Source organism: Vigna unguiculata, chromosome 5 (genome assembly GCF_004118075.2).
Source record: "Vigna unguiculata cultivar IT97K-499-35 chromosome 5, ASM411807v1, whole genome shotgun sequence".
NCBI lineage: Eukaryota > Viridiplantae > Streptophyta > Magnoliopsida > Fabales > Fabaceae > Vigna > Vigna unguiculata.
The window spans coordinates 22,272,289-22,295,092 of NC_040283.1; the positions used below are offsets into that span (position 1 = coordinate 22,272,289).

Here is a 22,804-nt window from a genome sequence, read left to right on the forward strand (position 1 = left end):
CTTGGTGGCGTCTCATCTATTGGACGTAATCCCATTGACCTTCCTAATGGGAGTCCCTGGTGGTGCCTCACCTATTAGACTTAATTCCATGAACCTCGTGGTGAGAGTTCATGGTGGTGCCTCAACATAAGGACGTAATTTCACACGAGTATTGTGGTGGTGCCTCAAGGCCAGGATGTAATTCCACGAAGGCCACGTGGTGGTGTCTCTTGTAAGGGTGTAATTTCGCGAAGGCCTCGTGGTGACGCCTCATTACTAGGACGTAATTCCACTACCTTGTGGTGGTGCCTCATTTTACGTATTCGGATAGTCAAGTCTTGGGGTCTCAAATGATTTGGAAATCTATGGGTGAATGTATGTTATTTGTTTTTTGACTTTGAAACTGCATGTTGACTGTTATGATATAAGATTCATTTACACTAGCTTACCCTTTTGCTTGCTTGTATGTTGTGTGTGGTTTTCTCTATTGCGATGATCATCAATTTCATTGATATGAGCAGATGTGAGAATCCCTGGTAGTGGTAATGATGGTAGAGACGCTGCAACTTGATGAATCTTGGACGGGTATGGGCTCACTTTGGGGCCCACATCTTTTGGAGTTTAGTAGTTTAAGTTCTCTCGCTCTTGACGAGACTCTATATCTTGTTTTAGGCCATGTAGAGCCTCTTTCTTTTGTTATGAATATGTTAGAGGTACTATGTACTTCATATCCCAAATCTTCGTACTCTCTGGATATTTATATATGTGGCATTTTATTAAATTGGATTTATCTATTTAATTGAGACGTTACAATGCTTGCACCCAAACCTTCTAATGTTGTTCCAACACTTAGGACCAATATCCCTAACCAAGCCATGATAGGGTGAACCGTACTAGCTCACTAAGTATGATCCTCTTTCATATCATACCGCTTGCCATATGGAGCCTCCTTCAATTCATACCACTAAGTATCATACTTTATGTGAGTGAGATACTAGTTGAGTTAAGATAGTCTCACCCCCAAAAGTCCACTTCAATACACTTTGACACCCTAAGTTGTAGTATTTTCCCATGAAAATAGCTACTGGAACATAGTTACACATTACTACTTCAAACCAAGTTCTAAAATATTCATATTTTCAAAACTCCACTACATAAAACATTGTTATTAAATCATCCCATTCCAGGTTCAGTAACATCAAGTTGAATGCATTCAAACACTAAATAATATTATATACCAATCTTATAAAGTCTAGTGCATAGAAGTCATTCTAAAGCTTTTTAGCATTTGAAACTATCTTACAATGATTCTCAAATCAATTCAAATATCACAAAACAACTTATATACATCAACATACTCAAAATTCAACCCTCACAATATCATTTCTATTTGTACTGTACATTCAATTCAAATAAGCGCACTTAAACATTGTCCACCAATCTTACAAAAATCTCTTTTACATGTACAACATTCCAAAACAATCTAATCCTATCACAACACCATCATAAGAAAATATCATAACAATTATTTCATATTCGACACAATAAGTTTCCAATCTTTTCAAGTTCCACCAGCACAATAATACTACTATCAATCGTCTTAAATTTTGCTCTTTGAACAAATTATAAATCTCATTCATATCACAAATGTCATAATGGAATTAAGAATCCCACAAAGAGTTTAACATATCAGTTTTTATTACCTCTATTTCTCTCTTTCTATAAAAGATGGAATTACACAAATAGCTTCTATCAGGAATCATTTTCTTCAAGACATGATATATCAAGATTCTAGTCAAAAGCCTCAACTATGTCAACAACATCACTATTATGCATTAACACAAGTTAAAGACTCATTGGTATGAGTTCTAGTTAGCACCATTTCATATAATATAACTAATCAAATATTTCATCATTCTATAGTTCATCAACAACCAAACAGACCCACTACAAAACGCAGCACAAAACAATCTAAACCACCAAAAATTCATTAAATCAAACTTCATGTAATCACTAAAATGTTCTGCAATTATCAATTTTATTTAAAAATAATTTAAATAATCAACTTCCCTTACCTGATAGACTTTTCCTAGCACTTCTCTTTTACCCTAAACGACTTTCATCCATAGCATCACTCTATCTACATAACAAAAAGGCTCAAACAACAAATCGAGGTGAAATTTTAGGATCTCAACTATAGGGGGTTTGATCAACAACAAAAAGAGACAACATGCAATTAAAAGGAAGCTTGCATCCGAGGGAAAACAAAGTGCTCTATACAGAAAAGAGCATAAAATCGAACTCACCCTAAAGAGATATTGATATAGGGCTCTAATAGAGTTCTTTGCGTATATCACTCCAGTGGTAATCGATAAAGGAATGGAAAGCCTCGTGAAGGTTTAGTGGTGAACGACGGCGACAAAAAAAAGCTCGTTGGAGATGAGATGATATGGTGGCAGTCACTGGATGATAGCTCTAATGGCTGCAGGATCAGCGACAGGGACAAAAAGATGTGCTAGCTCCGATGTTGAAGGAATCCAAGGGTGAAAACGGAGATGACTATGTTTAGTGAGTGCAGCTGTGGAAGTCGGTGGCCATGATTGACGCATGGCTATTCCTATCAAAAGGACCCAAAAAATGGGTGGAATGATGGATACTGGTGAGGATGGAAATGGTGATTGGGTCTCACCGGAAGCTAATTGATGTCGGGAAAATTGGGGGTTTATTTGTTGTGTTCTCTCAATGAAGAAAAAGAAGTGAGACTTGAGTTATGGTTAGGGAAGATGATATCTAAGAGAAGATGATTGAGAAGGGTTTTCTGATAAGATAAATTTGGGGGTTCTCACAGTTAGCAACCATCCAAACAATGCACGACTATTCTCAAAATTTCACACTTCATACAAATATTTCACTAACAATGTCCTCTAGAGGGTTATATATATATATATATATATATATATATATATATATATATATATAGAGAGAGAGAGAGAGGGTCTCTACAAGTCTATATATTCTTTTTTCTTTCGTCCCCCCCCCCCCGCAAGATCACCAATGAGGTATGCAAGTTTCATATCTAAGTAATACTTGATCCCGATAGTTTACGATATATATTTAACAACATTCTAAGCTAAGAAAGGGGTTTTTTAGATATTGGTAGTTTTCCAGTCGTACCCAAACAATAAGATTCCAAAGGAAAATGCACCTAAGATCAAATATTTCGAGTCGGCTTCTGTTCGAAACTCAGACTTTCTATCATCACTTAAAAACATAAACTTTGAGACTCAATAGCTAAATACATGGCGATTGAATCATGAGCCGAGATCATAAAGAGCATATTGCAAGTAAGAAGTGGAATTAATACAATGAATTCAAAAGCATCAAACCTCTGTTGTTTGGAAGAATCGAAATGGTACCAGCCGTACTTAATAATAGAAGGATTTGGCAAAAATATTTAAATTGTCCCTCCTAAAAAGATTATTCTAGAATAAAGGGGCAATAGTTAGGAAAGGTGCACCATCGACAAGTAAAAGCAAGGTTACCTCAGGAAAGCCCGACAAGAACCATATGTGCAAGTTTCCTTGAATGTGGCTTGTCCGTGATAACTTATTCAGATTTGTGCGAACTAGCGGAAATATATATATATATATATATATATATATATATATATATATATATATATATATTGGGTATGACCTAGGGATTCTGCTTTACTTCAAGGATACTGATAGAATTTTGACTCATAAGGTCATGGTTCTATGAACCTTCCTATCACCAGAGTTAATTCGCATATGATAGCTGAAAAAGGTTTCCATCTGAACCAATCCCCTGACATATTAACCTTCATCGACTCTCACGACCAAATATCCTACTATATGTTAGTTGGGATACCTAGTAGAATCTAGATAATTCCCTTATTAAGTTTGTTACTCAATATATCTAACACAAAGTAGTAGAATGCTTCCTCCATTAGAAGTCATTCCATCTTCAACAATCCAATTTCATTATAATACTTGCTTATCCACATATATAAACATCAATCAACCACTTACTCAAGATAAATCATGAAATCAAACCATCTGATTGTCGTCCAACGCCCACCATCTCCACTCAGCCAAAATCAAACAAGGATGCCTATGAGAGAATTTTGCCCAACGGCATACCGATGGTACCTAGCATTATCCCTTGCACCCAACAAGCCCAAAATGCTCCCAACGGGAACACCATTGGAGCTCCCAAAATTTAAAACCATAAAGTAGCGCTCAATGACCCTAAATGACACCCAACGCTCATAAGTCAGTGAACTCACTGACTTTGGTGTCGTTTAGCAATGGAAACTTCCACCACAACAACCAAGTCAAAGGTTATTGTCCAAGTGGTGCTCAATGGCATTATAGTGACCCCAATGATGTATTAGAAATCTAAACTTACCCTTTGATTCTTAATTGAGTTATTTCCTATTTAATAAACTTCATAATACTTTAAAATATTAGACTTTTAACTCAATTCAAAGATCTCACTAAGAAATTATTAATAATAGGAAAAAGATAATGTATATGAGTTTAAAAAATAATGTATTTAATGATGCACTTTAATATTGGTATAATGCAAACTATTAGTATCTTTTGTAAAAGTGAATGATATATTATTTGGATTAACATTACTTAATTCTAAAAATTTTAATAATTAAATTTATTATTAATCTTTACCGAAAATAGTAGTGCACATTAATAAAACTATGAAATAGAAAACAGATTAAGACGAGAATATATAAGTTAGAATTATTCTTCTCCAAATTATTTTTTATGGTTGGCAAGTGGTGATGGGACATTTGACCATATTACACTTTTGTATCACGTTTTTATATGGCTGTAAATATACTTTGTATTAAATTGAATAATAAATATGTCATCTTTAAAAGTAATGGTAACTCTTAATATTCCTATTTTATTTATGAATTGAGGTGGTTCGTTGTGAATAAATGAAGTACGAGTATTAAACTTCATTTAGTTAACCATAAATGAGCGGAAGTAAAGTGGATACATTATCTATGGTAACTTACTACTAGTCATCTCTCAAACTGTAATATTCCATTAAAAGGACAAGTATAATTGCTGACTGCCGACAAAAAAAAAATATAATTATTGACTCAACTATTCAATAATTGTTGTTTGAGATGGAAATCTAGTTACAAATAATTGTAAAGAGAGATTAATTAATTTATACATGACCTAATCAAGAATAGTATAACTTCCAAGAATATAACATTTCAAGTAAACTGATACATCATACTTGAACAAATCTCAATGAACATATTATTGAAAAGGTAAAAAAAATACAAATAAATATATTTAACATTATTTTCACTTGTTTTTTATGGGAGAATATGAAAAAGTAATTTAAGAATAATAATGGTTTTATAGATATGTAACTTCATTACTTTATTAAGGTTAAATATGTTTTTTGTCCTTTAACTTTCATTCAAAATTGAAATTATTCTCCAAATTTTATAAATGCTTAGATTTAGTCATTTTAACTAAATTTTGTTAAGTTTATTTGATGTTTCAAATGTAGTTCATAATAACATTCCAGTTGTTTACACTGTTTGATACTTATTTTTCTTCAATGTTAGTTGAGAAACGGTTTGAAACGTCAAATAAACTTAACAAAATTTGACTAAAAGTACTAAATTCATGCATTTCTAAAGTTGAGGGACTAAATTGAGACAAAGTTTCAAAGATGGACTAATTCCAATTTTATTGAAAATTAAGAGAACAAAAATATATATAACCCAAAGAAGAACTCTAGAATAGAAAAAAGTAATAAGAAACAAGGAATGAAATGAAATTAGTAGATGAGAAGTCACAAATACATAAAAGAAGAAAATCAAAATCAAAATTGATTATAAGAAAATATAATAACTATTTATTCTCTTTTTCATAAAAAAAGTTATAATTTATTGAAAAAAAAGTTTTAACTCATTAAATATCATTTTTAATACCAATACAAATTAATAGACAATGATAATAATTTAATTAAATTTTATTTTCAAATATAACATTATAATTAATTTAATAGAGGTATATTAGTATTAAGAAAATGTTTGAGACATTTTTTTCTTAAAAATAATTTTATAATTAATTTAGTAGAGATATATTAATACTTAAAAAAAATTGAGTCTTTTTTCTCTTTGATATAATTTTATAATTAATTTAGAGGAGTATTAGTACTAAAAAAATTGTTTAGAGGCCTATAATTTTTGGAGGCCTAAAGCAAGTGCTTTACCTACTTCACCCTTGAGCCAACCCTCCAAACATACTATGTAATGATGATCGTTGTCTAAGTGAAAATTCAAAGAAGTATGATAAGTGACTATATTAAAAATATTTAGATGACTTATTTTGCTAACTTTTATAACATTTTAGGATAAATAATGTGAGAACCCTAATTAACTCTTTTCCTAAAAACCTTTTTTCTTCTCTATAAAACCTAACCCTCTCTCATATACATTCTATTCACTTTGAATCCTGATTCAGCTCTTGCCATTTTGAAGAATCGACACGTGGTTTGCGTGAGGAATTCTACGAAAGTTCTCAATCAATCTCTTCTAGGTAATTTTGATTTATGCCTTTTATTGCTAGGAGTAAATCTAGTTCATTTCTCTCTGCATGCGATTCTCTTTCCATTGCATGTGGTCTTCCTTCTTTCTCATTGAAATCTCCTTTAGAAGAGATGCTAAAGTTGTGTCTTGAATGATGATTAGCATCTTTTTGCTTTGTAGAGAGGGTGATTTTGAGTGTAAATTTATATCGAGGAAGAGAGCGATGCTAGAAAAATCCTAAAAGGGAAGCTAACCATTTAAGTTTTTTTTTAGTATTAATGTTGTCTACAAAAAATGGAAATTTTAGGAGAAGAACATGAGAAATGTATATTTGAGTTTCACAAATGGTTAAAATTTTAAATGTAGCAAAATTTTTATTTATTAAGGTGTTGAATGGTAAATACAAGTTTAAATTTATTAGTCCATGTGATTTTGGTGAAAAATTTCAATAAGAGATTGTGTTTTATGAACCATGAGTAACCGACCAATGTAAATTAGATATGATATTGAGAGGGTGGGGTTTTGGGATGAAATTTTGGCAAAGAAATGTTTGAAAGAAAATCTTATCTATGATTGTAATATGAATCAATTTACTTTCAATTACTAATACTATTTATATTCTTCTTATACTAGTTACTTGTTAATTGATAAATGTTAGAAAAAATGGATTGTTACAGATGACATATTAAACTAATTTTTTATATTTCATTTGTACATAATACTATATATTTCATTTGTATACTTTTAGTTTTGTTTACAACAAATTTTTCTTTACAGCGACTTTGAATAAACTTGGTTTTAATGAGTTTTGACTTGTAATTTGTGAGAAACTAGAAAATGGTACATAGGATTGATAGAATGTTTAAAATAATAAATACTCGATTATTTTAATTTGAAAAAGTTGAAGTATAAATAGAGATTTTATAAACGAGATTCATTATTTATAAACGTACCATTTCTCTAAAAACCTTTTCTTTGAGCCCTCTTCCTTCTCTATAGATTTCTCATTTATAAGTTCATTTTTTTGAAGATCAAAGATCGCTAGGGTGATCCCTATGACAAGTTCTCCACTCTTGTCCAATCAAATTTTCAAATTGAGTAAGTTGATTTTCTACTTTTTCCTTGATTTGATGTTAATCTCTACTCATGTGAGTGATTTTGACTTACATGTGGCTTTTGTGTCTTTCTCGTGAGTTTCTTCTGATTAGTGGTTTTAATGATGTTCCTTAATCATGTTTGTGATGTCTTTAGGTCGAGTTGTGTGTTATGATAATTGGAAGGGAATTTAATATTCCTTGAGTGATTTGAGTCATCTTACATGTAAGGGAAGCTAATTTAAGTGTTTGTAAGTTATAGAAATATTGAATTGATAGATTGTATGTTGATGCTATGAATTGTTGGTATGTTGATATGTGGAATGATACATGATTGTATGAAATTGATGTTTTGAAATTGAGGTTGTTACATGTAAAAAACATCTAGATTCATGTTTATGGTTGATTTAAGTTTGGTATGTGTTTGGTATCTGTGAAGGTTCTTGAATAACTTAAACTTGACTGGAAGGCATAATTATGCATAATCATGTTTTGCAGAATTATGCAGACTCGCTGATCGAGGGATAACTCGCTTAGCGAATCCAAAATCAATGATACACTCGTTGGGCGAGGCATCTGGTCGTTGGTCAAGTGGAGTTTTGTGCACTTTAGGCTTAGTGAGGAGATGGTCTCGCTGAGCAAGTGGATCAAAACCTAAGTAGTTGTTAGATGATCAGTTGTAGAGGCTTTGTGATTTCTGTGACTGATTGCTTATGAAATGATTGGCATGTGAGATTAAATTGAGATTATTTAGACTAATTCAAGGAGAATTAATAGTGAATTGCAATAGTATATGCATTGATGTACTTATTCAATTGGAAGTTATCTTGATGCTCTAATAACCATTCAATTCTCAAGTAGAGAAGAATGAGGTATGTGCTGAGAGGAGAAGGAGGTCCTAGTCTAGAGGTTTTACCTTGACCAAAGACGTTAACAAATTAACCTTGTTTGTGGTAGAGTATAACTCTTTATCTATCGCTCTACAAAGCACTAGATGTCACTACAAGTACATAACTTACTAGGGGATGATGCAACTATTTAGATAGTTCCATTAGGACTCCTATGCTTATATTTTGAAAATTTTCAAACTTTTGGACTGACATGTATAAATTTGTTTTTCAACTTTATCTTATTATTGGGATGACTCTAATATAACTTTTATATGTTAGTATTTTTATGTTTGAAAATTATTAAATATGAAATGTTTTATATGTTAGTATTTTTATGTTTGAAATGTTATGTTTGACTCTAATATTTATTTATTTATTTATTGCAAATTGTTTTAGAGCATTCTCCTATGTAAAGTATGGTTTATTAATTGTGGTTTTAGAATTCTAAACTAATGCAAGATAAAACCTAAACGGAGTCAATATTCTATCTGCTTTGATAATCTTAAAAGAAAAAAAAAATTACAAATAAGTATTTGAAATAAACACTTTTTCCAAAACAATCTATTTTGGAAAAAAAAAATCTCAAAACTAAACCAATGTCAAATTATTTACCAAATGTAACATGTTTTTCTTTCAATTTAGAATTAGGTCTTTAAGAATCATATACAACAAAATAATTTATGCAACTGACTTTTCATAATTCTTTTTTAACTTTTAGATTCTATTTATAATATAGTACAAAGATAATACAAGAAAATACATTGTAACATTATATATAACAAAAAAAAATCAAACTCTTTTAATAAACTACTTTAATAGACCTTAAATGAAAAAATCTTTCAAAAACATTATTTGAATTCGGTCCTTAAAAATCAAATTTCGATTGATTTTCGTACTATGAATTCATAGCAAAACTCAAAAATTAAAATTTCAATTCTTAAAGTGAATAGGACAAACACAGGTCGTGTTCCATAAATAATTTGACATTGTATTGGTTTGGATTTGAGAAACTAAAAAGAAATAAATTAATTTAAGTTCATGATGATATTAAATACAGCTTTAATAAACAGTACAAAATATTGTTGAGTGATGTAAGTGATAAATCTTTATAATGGATCCCTACGCACACATCCATATGCATGTTCTACAGTGTTCTGCATCGACTTTACCTTTTTGAGTAATTCAATGATTTTTCTATACGTGCCTAATCAAAAGAGGAAGCAAAAATGTTAATTTAAAATCCCATTTAGTTAATTACATGAAGGTATATTATGTTACTATAAAGTTTACGTAGCAGAAGAAAAATGGTGAATGTTTAGTTAGGGTACAGGAAAAATAAATGAAGGAATTAATAGTGGGTTAGATAAACTGAAAAGGAGAATTAAAGGAGACTGGTAATGGTAGGATTGGTACCAATAGCATAAGTACTTCTGTGAATTAAATTAAAAATATAATTAATACATACCAGATCGGTTGCACTTATGCTTCTCACGCCATTCATGAGGTAAAGCTTTAAATGGTTAACTCAGTTTCTTTTAATTAAAAAATAAAACTTTTTAAAAGAAAAGAAAGAATAAAAAAGATGTGAAAAAGGAAAAGATAGAGAAAGCATAAAATGAGGGATAGAAGAAGAAGCAGGAGTTGAGATGAGCCACAAATATCCCACCAATCTTTTCAACGGGGAAACCAAAGAGAGAGAAAGAAAAGAATAACTGTAGAAAGCATAAAAAAGAAAATAAAAATAAAAATAAAAAAGATGAGACAAAGCATAAGATGTTCCATCAAGCTGAGTCAAGATGGGGTGGTTCCAAAAGGAGTTAGGGTCGCCTCCCCAATTGTCTAACCAAAGTTGTGAAAGCAATAAGTGAAGTTAGATTATTAATATTCTTTAATGTACTGCTGGATTGATCTGACTCTTATATACATGCCTCCCTTTTTCAGAACCCTATCAACTTCTCCTTTCTCTTCTTTGGAGGATGCACCCGACACCCTCACCACCACTTTACTCACTCCTACCTCCATAATTTCATTTCATTTCATTTCTTTAACGGATATAAGTCTCTAACTCAATGGAACAATATGTTGAAAAGATAAATATATAATTAAGAGATAAAATCAAATTTATTTATATAATAATAATTTTAACAAATTTAGGATTTACCCACACTTGTGTCACATAAGTCTCTTTGTTGTTTTCATCCACCATCTATACTCCTTTTTTTCCCTTCTAACAACCATTTCCTAACTCATACCACCAAGCTCCATGCCTTTTTCTTGCTTTCATTCTCAACCGTATCCTATCATACACATGCTCTTTTACCATCATACAAATCATCAACCCTAGTGTTGGACAACATGGATTGCCTCTCTCTCTTTGGATTGTTTAAATATTCATACACATGTTTTCCCTAGTTCACAAACAAACAAAAGAGGGAAATATAAGACCAATATATGATATGTTTTATAGAAAGTAATTTAATAATGTATTTGTCGCAACCGGAATCGCGACAGGAAGCGAAACGAAAAAGAAAACGGGTTTGAAAAAGAGATTTAGAGTCGCCACCATAGTTATTCTAGAAAACTATGGAAAACCATAAAAATAAAGCAAGTCTGCGAAAACCATATTTTGGATTCGGGAGTCGGTTACGCGTAGGGAAGGTAGCACCCTACCGCGCCCGCCCGAGGGCGGTACCTTTAATTAAAAATACAAAGTTGATGTGGTTTTCAAAATATTAATTTTCCCCGAAAATAGTAAGACAAAAAGAAACAAAAATATATTTTTTTAATTTTTTGGGCCCGACAAGGATTGACCTTGGTTCTACGTATTCTTATTAAAAATGAGAAATCAGGGTTACGTAGTTCTTTAAAAGATATTTAAAAAAAACAATTGAGAAAAAGATTTGATTTTTGTTAGAGGTGAACCTGACAAGGACTGGTCTTGCTCCTACGTATCTCACGGTGGAGAATCAAGGATCACGTAGTTCTATAAAAAGATATTTTGTTTAAAAACGTTGATGTTTTTATATTTTGAAATTTTATATATTTTTTGATGTTTTTGAATCATTTGAAAACAAGTGTCATACGATGCGAGCGATCAGACAGACACTAAAAGGGGAAAAAAACTATTTTTGGTATTTTTGAAAAGGAGTGTCACACGGTGCGAGCGACCGGACAGACACAATAAAGTGAAAGAGAATATTTTTTCATTTTTTTAGACTTTTTTCTATTTTTTTTGTAATTTTTGATAATTTTCAAATTTTTTTTTTATAAATAAAAAGAAAAGAAAAGAAATAAATAAATAAAGAAATAAAGAAATAAAAGATAAATAAATAAATAAAAAATTAATAATAAAAAAGGACAATTTAATTAAAAAAAGAAAGTAGAAAACAAAATATAAGAGTATATGAGTAATTAGTGGGAGGTACATGAAGTAAATGAGGTGTGTTTATTAAGGGTGGGGGTGTAGTAAATAAAGTATAAAACAAACCCAAAATAGGAGTAAAAAGTGAGTGTGGGAGTTGGTAAACTTAGGGGTGCAGAAAGTATATGGGACAGGCCCAACTGAAATACAAAGAAGGGGTGTATGGATAAGAAGTGGGAGGTGCACGAAGAAAAGTAATGAGGAAACATAACATAGTATATGGGGTGTGGATGAGGTAAAAAAAAGGGTACATGTGGTAATTCAAGGCCTGCAACCCCTTTTTTTCTTTCTCAAAAAACCCTAAAGCTAAAGCTTCTTCCCCTCACTATGGCATCCTTCTCTTCTTCGTTGCCGCAAGCCATCCCGACACCAGCGGCAAGTGCTACTGTCGCACTTCCCACGGACGGTGAGAGGCGCCACCGTCGTGGCCAGTCACCGTCGGAGGTGTCACTGACGAGAACCGTCGCGACCTGGACTGCCACCACGACGCTACTACCGCTTGCAGAGAGCACCGTCCGAGATGCCAGCTGCCACCACGTTTTTCTGCTCAAAGCTCCGACCCGCCGGCAGCTCCTCCTGTGGTTTTGCTTTTTCGATCTGTGTTGGGTTGTGATGACGAATCGTAGGGATGGGTTGTAACAGAAACAATGTGGTTTCTATTGATGATGAAGAAAGGGTGTGGTTGTAGTGCAGAATAAGAGTCCAAAATTGAATTTGTTGTTTGGTGATGTAGGTTCGTTAATGGCAGACTGGTGCGGGTTTATGATGAGGGTGATGATGGGAGAGTTTGTGTTGTGCAGAAATAATGGGGGTGGAGTGAAAATGAGAGGATGAGTGGAGACAACGAAGGATGATGGGATGCAGTACGGATGACCGTGTGAGTACTGCTTTCAGGTCTATGTTTTATTTTTTATTTTTATGCAGGTGTGACATGAAGATGATGGTGAACCAGAAAGTTAGTGAAAATGTGTTCTACAGAATATAACTGTTGATGAAATTTGTTTGGGTTCTGGTTTGGCAATTTCTTGTAGGTAGAAGGTGATGAGGGAAAGATGATGGTGGCGAGAGAGATTGAGGGTGGGGTTATTTTCCAGCACTCATTTGGGCAGCAGTAACACCCAAACAAGAACATATCTTAACAGATGTAACTATGCTCATCTCAAACCATCTTTCACCTATACATTCATGAACATCAATATCAAATCACATGAACATCAATATCAAATCACGTGAACATAAGCTCTAATTCATACACCCATGAACATCAACAGCAACATCAAGTCACGGTAACATAAGCTAAGGAGGAGTTAAGAACACTTACCGTGAAAATAAAACTTAATGCGTTAACAGTTTGCTTCCGTTTTCAAATTTGACTCCTTCTCTCCCTCACTGATTTCTAGTGCCCAAACCCCTCTCTGTAGTAATCCCAAAAAAAAAGACCCTTCCTCTCATGAATCTTCCCCTTTTTATTATGTAACCCTCTACACCTTCCAATTTCGAAATTTGGGACAAGGCTGAGAGCAGATGTTGCTTCCTGCTCCTTCAGCCATCATGACCATGCTACAGGCCCTTCCCAATACAAAACCATGATAGCATAGCATGCATGGATCTGACAACAAGAGACCTTATGTTACCTCCTTCTTTCCCATTTTTCCTTTTCTTTTTTTTTCTTTTTTGTTGTTTTTTTCTGTTTTGTTGTTGTTGTTTTTTTACTAGAATGAGAGACGTAAAACAAAAATGGAGATGTAATAATAATGTAATAATACAAATAATAAGCCCAAATAAATAAATAAAACAAAATAATAATAATTATAAAATAAACATAGATATTTATTTATTTATTTTCTCAAACTAAAACATATATTTTTTCTTTCATTATTTATTTATTTGTTTATTCTTCTCGATTGAACTTTAATTAATTAATTTTTTATTATTTTTATCATTATTATCCGGACAAAATTGGGTGTTGACAGCTGCCCCTCTTTACTTAGATTTTACTTGATAGTATGAAATTTTAACTTTCATAGGTTATCAAAGTAAAAGATGAGTAAAGATAAAAACACTAATTTCGTTTGGGTTTCAAAGGAAAAGAGGAAAAACAAATCAAGCATATACAATGACCGAATCAAAGAAAAGGATTGTGATCCAAAGAAGAAAACAGACTCGACCATTCTGAAGGAGAGGATCCTATTGTGACAAAGAAATCAATGACCATTCCATCAGAGAGGGCCTTGATGTAAAGAAGGAAACAAATGACCATTCCATCGGAGAGGACCCTGATGTAAACAAGGAAATCAATGACCATTCCATCGGAGAGGGCCTTGATGTAAAGAAAGAAATCAATGACCATTCCATCGGAGAGGGCCTTGATGTAAAGAAGGAAACAAATGACCATTCCATCGGAGAGGACCCTGATGTAAACAAGGAAATCAATGACCATTCCATCGGAGAGGGCCTTGATGTAAAGAAAGAAATCAATGACCATTCCATCGAAGAGGGCATTGATGTAAAGAAGGAAACAAATGACCATTCCATCGGAGAGGGCCTTGATGTAAACAAGGAAATCAATGACCATTCCCTCGGAGAGGGCCTTGATGCAAACAAGAAAATCAATGACCATTCCATCGGAGAGGGCCTTGATGTAAACAAGGAAATCAATGACCATTCCATCGGAGAGGGCCTTGATGTAAACATAAGAAAACTAAGGGTAGAATGTCTATATATGAAAGGAGAACCCGAGGTTTGATTTTGATGTGTCAGTAAACACTGCTTGAATGCTTAGCCGACAAGATTCAATCTTTAGGCAAATGATGTAATGCAGTGAGGATGCATAAATGCATGGATGCATGGATAAAATTTATAGGAAGCTTTATTTTTTGCCTTTTTATTTACTAAGTTTTTTCCCACGACACCCTCCAAAACTGAGTCTGCTCTTAGTGAATGTACCCGTGATGCCTCGTTGGTATGCACATACTTTTATTCCCTTCTTTTTTGTTTATTATTCTCTTTACGAACTCAGCGTGACATTCATTGCTTTAAATTTATGGAGAGAACCAAATGGTGTTTATTGAATGAAAAACAAAGCAGAATACAACAAAATTTGGAGACAATGTCAATATCCCCTAGTAGCACTTTCTATCAAGGAATCATCATGTATAAAACTTTTTGACCGCATCAGAATTGACCGGTAACGGTAACTCCTCTCCATCCATCCTTGTGAGAATTAGTGCCCCACCAGAAAATGCTTTCTTCACCACATACGGGCCTTCATAATTTGGAGTCCACTTGCCCCTATGATCCTTTTGTATAGGTAAGATCTTTTTCAAGACTAGCTCGCCTTCATGGAACTCTCTAGGGCGTACCCTCTTGTCGAACGCCTTTTTCATCCTTCTTTGGTATAACTGTCAATGACACACTGCTACTAGCCTTTTTTCCTCAATGAGATTAAGCTGGTCAAATCGGGCCTGAACCCATTCTGCATCTTCCAACTGGGTCTCCATTAACACTCGTAGGGATGTGATTTCTACTTCGAAGGGTAGTACTGCCTCCATTCCGTACACCAGAGAAAAAGGTGTTACCCTAGTTGATGTACATACTGAGGTGCGATACCCATGCAAAGCAAAGGGAAGTATCTCATGCCAGTCTTTATACGTGACCACCATTTTCTGTACAATCTTCTTGATATTCTTATTAGCAGCCTCGATTGCCCCATTCATCTTTGGACGATAAAGAGAAGAATTATGATGTTGAATTTTAAATCCTTCACACAATTCGGCCATCAATTGATTGTTCATATTGGTGGCATTATCAGTGATTATCTTGCTAGGCAACCCGTACCTACAAATTAACTCTCTTTTTATGAATTTAGTCACAACTTTCCTAGTCACACTAGCGTAGGAAGCAGCTTCCACCCATTTAGTGAAATAATCAATTGCAACTAGAATGAAGCAATGTCCGTTTGAGGCTTTTGGCTCTATAGCTCCGATGATATCTATCCCCCACATTGAAAACGGCCATGGGGCAGACATTAAGTTTAAAGTAGTGGGTGCCGCATTGATATTATCTGCATACTTCTGACATTTCTCGCACTTTCTCACGTGTGTGCAACAATCATTCTCCATAGTCAACCGAAAGTAACCATCCCTCAAGATCTTTCTAGCCATCGAGTGTCCATTCATGTGTGTGCCAAAAGTTCCTTCATGAACTTCCTCCAATATTGACTCAGCCTCTTTTGCATCCACGCATCGAAGGAGAACCATATCATGATTTCTCTTGTACAACACATCCCCACTCAGGATAAAATTTGCAGCCAACCTTCTCAGTGTCCTTTTATTATTCTTAGATGCTTCTTCAGGGTATTCTCTGGTTTTTATATAGCGTTTAATATCAAAATACCACGGCTTACCGTCCAACTCTTCTTCGATGAAATGGCAATATGCTGGCCCTTCATGGCTCTTCATTTGGATCATCGACATTACCCCATCCTGATTAATCTTGAACATCGATGATAAAGTAGCTAAGGCATCTGCCAATTGGTTATCCTCCCGCGGAATATGGTGGAATTCAATGAAATCAAAATACTCCACCAATTCCATGATATAAGTTTTGTAGGGAATCAACTTCTGATCCCTAGTTTCCCATTCTCCCCTTAGTTGATGGATAACCAACGCTGAATCTCCATATACATTCAAAAAATTTGCCTTTGGCTCAATTGCGGCTTGGATGCCCATAGCGCATGCTTCATATTTAGCAATATTGTTTGTGCAATTAAAACACAACCTTGTTGTCATCGAAATGTATTGGTTTTTTGGAGATATTAGTATTGCCCCTATACCATGTCCCATGACGTTAGAAGCCCCGTCGAATAATAACGTCCATTTCTTTATGTTCTCATCTTCTTGGTCATCTTCGAACAAGGCCATGATGTCCTCATCAGGAAATTCGGGTTGCATCGACTGGTAATCGTTAACGGGTTGTTGGGCTAGATATTCAGCCAAAGCACTACCCTTGATGGACTTCTGAGTGACATACACAATGTCATATTCTGACAATAGCATTTGCCACCGGGCTATCCTTCCAATGAGAGCGGGCTTTTCAAAAATATACTTGATAGGGTCAGTCTTGGATATCAACCAGGTAGAATGACTCAACATGTATTGTCTTAGACGATGGGCAGCCCATGCCAACGCGCAACAAGTTCGCTCTAAAAACGAGTATCGTTGTTCACATTCTGTGAACTTCTTGCTCAGGTAGTATATGGCATGCTCTCTTTTTCCAGTTTCGTCATGTTGACCCAACACACAAGCCATTGACTCATCGAGTACCGTCAAATACATAATGAGTGGCTTCCCCGATTCGGGTGGGTGTAACACAGGAGGATCTTGTAGATATTGTTTGATTTTATTAAAAGCAGTCTGACAATCTTCATTCCACTCAACAACCTGGTTTTTACGCAATAGCTTGAATATTGGTTCGCACGTGGCGGTCAATTGGGAGATGAACCTAGCAATGTAGTTCAGTCTGCCCAAGAAACCCCGCACTTCCTTTTCTGTACTGGGAGCAGGCATTTCGATTATCGCACGCATCTTGTCGGGATCGACCTTTATCCCCTTTTGACTGACAACAAAACTCAACAACTTTCCTGATTTCACACCGAATGTGCATTTAGCCGAGTTCAGTTTAAGTTTAAATTTCCTCAATCTCTCAAACAATTTCCTTAGGTTGAAGATGTGTTCTTCTTCTGACTCAAACTTGGCGATCATGTCATCTACATAAACCTCGATATCTTTGTGCATCATATCATGAAAAAGCGCCACCATGGCCCTTTGATAGGTTGCCCCAGCATTCTTAAGCCCGAAAGACATCACCTTATAGCAAAATGTTCCCCACAACGTGATAAACGTAGTCTTTTCCATATCTTTCGATGCCATCTTAATCTGATTATATCCTGAGAAGCCATCCATAAACGAAAATAGTGAGAACTTGGCTATATTATCCACTAATGTATCGATGTGCGGTAATGGGAAGTTGTCTTTTGGACTCGCACGGTTCAAATCTCGATAGTCAACGCACATCCGAACCTTCCCATCCTTCTTGGGCACTGGTACAACATTTGCCACCCATTTAGGGTATTTTGCCACAGCTAAAAATCCAACATCAAATTGCTTTTGCACTTCTTCTTTAATCTTTAATGACATTTCTGGTTTCATCCTTCTTAGCTTTTGTTTGACTGGAGCACATTCCGATTTGAGTGGAAGCTTATGTTGTACTATATCAGTATCTAAACCAGGCATATCATTGTACGACCAAGCGAACACATCCCTAAACTCCTTTAGCAACGCACACAATTCTTCTTTCACTTCTTTCTTCATACTCGTGCCAATTTTCACTTCTTTCTTTTCATCCCCCTCGCTTAGGTCAAGCACTTCAACATCTTCTTGATGGGGTTTTATTTCCCTAGATTCTTGTTCCACTAATCTTATTAGTTCAGGGGAGGGTTCCGAATCACCTTCATAATCATCTTCCATATTATTGACAGGGTGCTCGAAATTAGGGGTATCGACATTGTTATTTTCAAAACATTCATTATCATATCTGCATTATTTGAGTTTATAAAAAAAAGATAAATAAACAAACAATAGTGAAAAATGCAAACAAAGATAATAAAGGCAGCAAACACAAATTGATTATCACGTTGAGCATAAAGGAAAAGGTGTCATCCCGTTAAGTCATGAATCCTAAAGCTCCGGGTAAAGTAATAGGATAAATTAAAAATATTACATTTTAAACAAATTAAACATCACGGGTAGATCCAAAGTCTCCCAATTGTTGAGTAGCGCATTTGGAGCACAAGGCTGCACAAAAATCGAGCTTTTAGGTTCATCTTCATCTCTAACAGCTGCTATCTGACTAGAGTTGATCCATCCCGCGCTGCGGAAGCTATCTTTGATGTCGCAAATGCGAATCTTTCCTAATCCTAGTTCTTTTCCTTGGATTCGAGCCACACCGCGCTCTCTCCTTTCTTCCGCCAGCCTCCTCTTATCCTCTCTAGTAGGCTTGTATCCAAGGCCGTATTTATTCTTTTTCTCGGTGACTTCTAAAGGATACATCAATCCTTGCTCGTACTTGCCTAGCCCCTTTCCGTACTCATATCCCTCTTTCAACATGACCTTGGCCGTCATAAGGGAAGTACGCGACAAGTGTGGGTTCATTGGAAAGGGCTCCACATAGGCATTTCCCACAATTTCCAAAGATTGGAAGGTTGTCTCGAGGGCTTCCTCTGCTGCTTCAATATAGCAAGAAGATGAAGGCCCACTTACTAAAATATCTTCCTCCCCTGAAACAATCACTAATTTGTCACCCATGACATATTTTAACTTTTGGTGCAAGGTTGAAGGTACCACGCCCGCTGAGTGAATCCAAAGAGGACCCAACAAGCAGCTGTATGCTGGAAGGATGTCCATCACTTGAAAAGTTATTTGAAAGACACATGGCCCTATTTGGATTGGCAATTCTACCTCTCCCATTACTTCTCTTTTACTCCCATCGAAAGCTCTCACTATCATTGCACTTGGTTTCATGTGAATACCTTCACACGGTAGCTTTCCCAATGTCGTTTTTGGCATTACATTCAGGGAAGATCCATTGTCGATCAATACACGTGCTATGACATGATCCAAGCATTTTACAGAGACATGGAGGGCCTTGTTGTGTCCCCTCCCTTCAGTAGGTACCTCCTCATCGGTAAACGTGAGGTAATTGTTAGCAGTGATATTGTTAACAATTCCCTTAAAACTATCTAGAGAAATATTTTGCTCCACATGCGCTCCATTGAGTATCTTCATTAACAACTTTCTATGAGAGGTTGAATGCATGAGTAGTTCTAAAAGTGAGATTCGAGCAGGCAGGCGATTCAACTGTTCGACCACTTTATACTCGCTTTGTTGTATGAACTTCAAGAACTCGCAATCCTCCTCATCAGATACTTCTTTCCCATCGTCTTTTCTTAGATCCTCGTCAGTTTGGATGGTCTTCCCTTTCAAGAGTTCCTTAGCCTTTTTGGTATTCACTGATTCACTATTGCCAACTTCATCTTTCATCAAGTTTGGAGGCGTAAAGATTCGACCACTCCTCATAATTCCACCGATGCCTAATATATTTTTCACCACTGACTCACCACTGCTAGGTTGACCACCTACCCCTTGTTCCTCACCCAACACGTATGCACCATATTTCCATGGGACAGCTTTCTCACTTTTGTAGGGAAATGGGGAGGGTGTTTGGATAATAATAGATTGTCTTTCTTGAATTGTCGGGGTAAAGGTGGATTTAGTGAAATGAATCACCAATGGCTCTGGCAAAGTCACATCAGGTTCCACACCATCTTGTGCAAATACTTCATCCTCCATGTGCCCGTGACATACTTGCACAAAGTTTCTGTCTATAAGATTTTGTAGAACATCCTCGAACTCGGTGCATTCATCGATAGAATGTTTAGCACTCGGATGGAATCCACACTTTTCACTCAGGTTATATTCCCCTTTTAAAAAACCCAATTTCAATAGTGTCTCAAAAACAAACCGCTTGGAGCTTCGAATTTCACTCACATCCCTCACCAGGCGGTGTTTCTTAACCTCAATGGCATTTGTCGAAGGGTTCCCAAGACCAGAAAGGGGATTAGCCTCAACACTGGGCTTGTCTTCGTGGAACTTTATCCATCCTGAGTTGATTAAAGCTTCCACCTTGTGTTTAAGGGACACACAATTCTCAACAGAGTGACCAACTCCCCCTCCGTGATAATCACATTTGGCATTTGGATCATAATTCTTGGGGAACGGAGGTTGCACAGGCTTCATCGGACAAATGGCCACCAAACGCTTTTGGAGGAGATGAGGCAACAATTCCGTATATGACATAGGAATAGGAGTGAAATGAACGAAGTTCCTCTCTTGATTCCTCCTTAGATTAGCGTTTTGTCCCGCGTTTCTGTTGAAATTCGAGTTAGGTTCAATTTTCCAAGCTTTATTTGGAGCATGTTGTGGTTGATAAAGATTCGACGGTTGATAAAACCCTTGCAGCTGAGGTCGTGTTTGATGAACAGACACTGCATTGCCCACATAAGGAGGTTGGTTCAAGTGTGGTCGATAATTATGTGTAGGAGCCCGACTTTCCCACACAGGCATCACTGAGGCCGCTTGTACTTCCGCTTCTTTCTTCTTTTCGGGAATAAAATTGGGTTTCTTAGGAGTTGCAGCCGCGAATGGGCCATATGCAATCTTTCCACTTTTTAACCCGATTTCTATTCTCTCCCCTATGATAATGATATCAGCGAAATTGGAAGACACATTCCCCAACACATGCTCATAAAATGGTGATTGCAGCGTGTTTACAAACGTTGCCACCATCTCCTTATCAAGTAGAGGTGGCTCAACCTGAGCAGCCAACTCTTTCCACCGTTGTGCATATTCCTTGAAGGACTCAGTATCCTTCTTGGCCATGTTTTGCAATTGCAATCTATCTGGCGCACTATATGTGTTGTATTTATACTGTTTCACAAAGGCGTCGGCCAAATCCATCCAGGAATGGATTCGAGATGGCTCCAAGTGTGTATACCAATTCAACGCTACCCCAGCCAGACTATCTTGGAAACAATGTATTAGCAATTTTTCATCATAGGCATAAACAACCATCTTTCTACCGTACATTGTCAGATGGCTTTTAGGGCATGTGGTGTCGTGATACTTTTCAAATTCTGGGACCTTAAACTTGTGTGGTATCATCACACCAGGAACCAGGCTTAATCTCGCCACATCACCGAACCCATAGCTTCCACCACCCTCAATGGCACGAATCCTTTCCTCAAGAATTTCAAGTTTACTTTTAGCCCCATCAACAACAGTGGGCATTGCTTGGACTGTAACGTGTGGTACAACTTTAGTCGCAGCATCTGCATCGGTGAGGGTTTTCGGAGGCTGGGGCGCCACAGTCATCCTCGGTCCTGTGAATGTGACTGTCTCATTCATCTCCGCTCCTATTACGGGTGTCGAAGCTAACATCGGCCCTTGAGTACCGTTCGATAGCGTGTTGTTAGCTGCAGGAAAAGAGAAAGAAGTTTGTTCTGCATCTGAATATTCTCCAACTGGAGTAGTGTATCCCGGAGGCAGACCGTACATTGGGAACGGAACTGACGCGCCTAGAGGCATACCATAAGAATGAGCATTTTCCTCGATCCTAGCGGATGAGGTCTCCCCTGAAGCCTTCAGTGACTTCAAAGCCTCTAGGATTTGGCCCACTTGATCCTTCAGCTCATTAATGTCAGCCTTCACAGCTTCATGGACTTCTTCCCAATCTTCCATGCTTCTATGGTTAGCTCGTGTGCGATAAGGGTGTCGTGGAAATTTTGCCGTCGTATTTGATTTTGCTCTATTATTTTGTTAAATGAAATAAATTATGAAGAATGAAAAGAAAGAAAATGAATGCACAATAGTTACTCTAGTTGGAAATTTTAAAGTTGTGAGAGCCTTAAGGTAAATATATCATAGAAATTAACATGAAACTGATACAACCCAACCATTAACAAGTCTTCTACATTCATTAAACGAGAAAAGAAAGAAAACCTATTCCCTAACCCTGACTATCATGATCTTCATCTCCCTCATCAACTTCTTGCAATGATTAAAGAAGGCTTCAATCTCCCTTGGCAGATTGAAGATCGGTAGGGCAGTCTCTGCTTCAGCTAATAATCGTGGGATTTCTTCAATTGCCCCATTCGCCAAGGCAGCAGCTGTGAGAAACATCTCTTCCAATGTTCTATAGTCAT

General features: G+C 35.9%; 1 protein-coding gene across 1 annotated transcript; it reads right to left on the reverse strand.

The window, feature by feature from the left end:
* Nucleotides 1–15,134: 15,134 nt before the first annotated feature.
* On the reverse strand, nt 15,135–22,340 carry LOC114184483. The gene is given in 2 exon segments (XM_028071791.1): nt 15,135–18,579; nt 18,766–22,340. Coding segments are annotated over 2 exon segments (7,020 nt in total).
* Nucleotides 22,341–22,804: the final 464 nt, after the last annotated feature.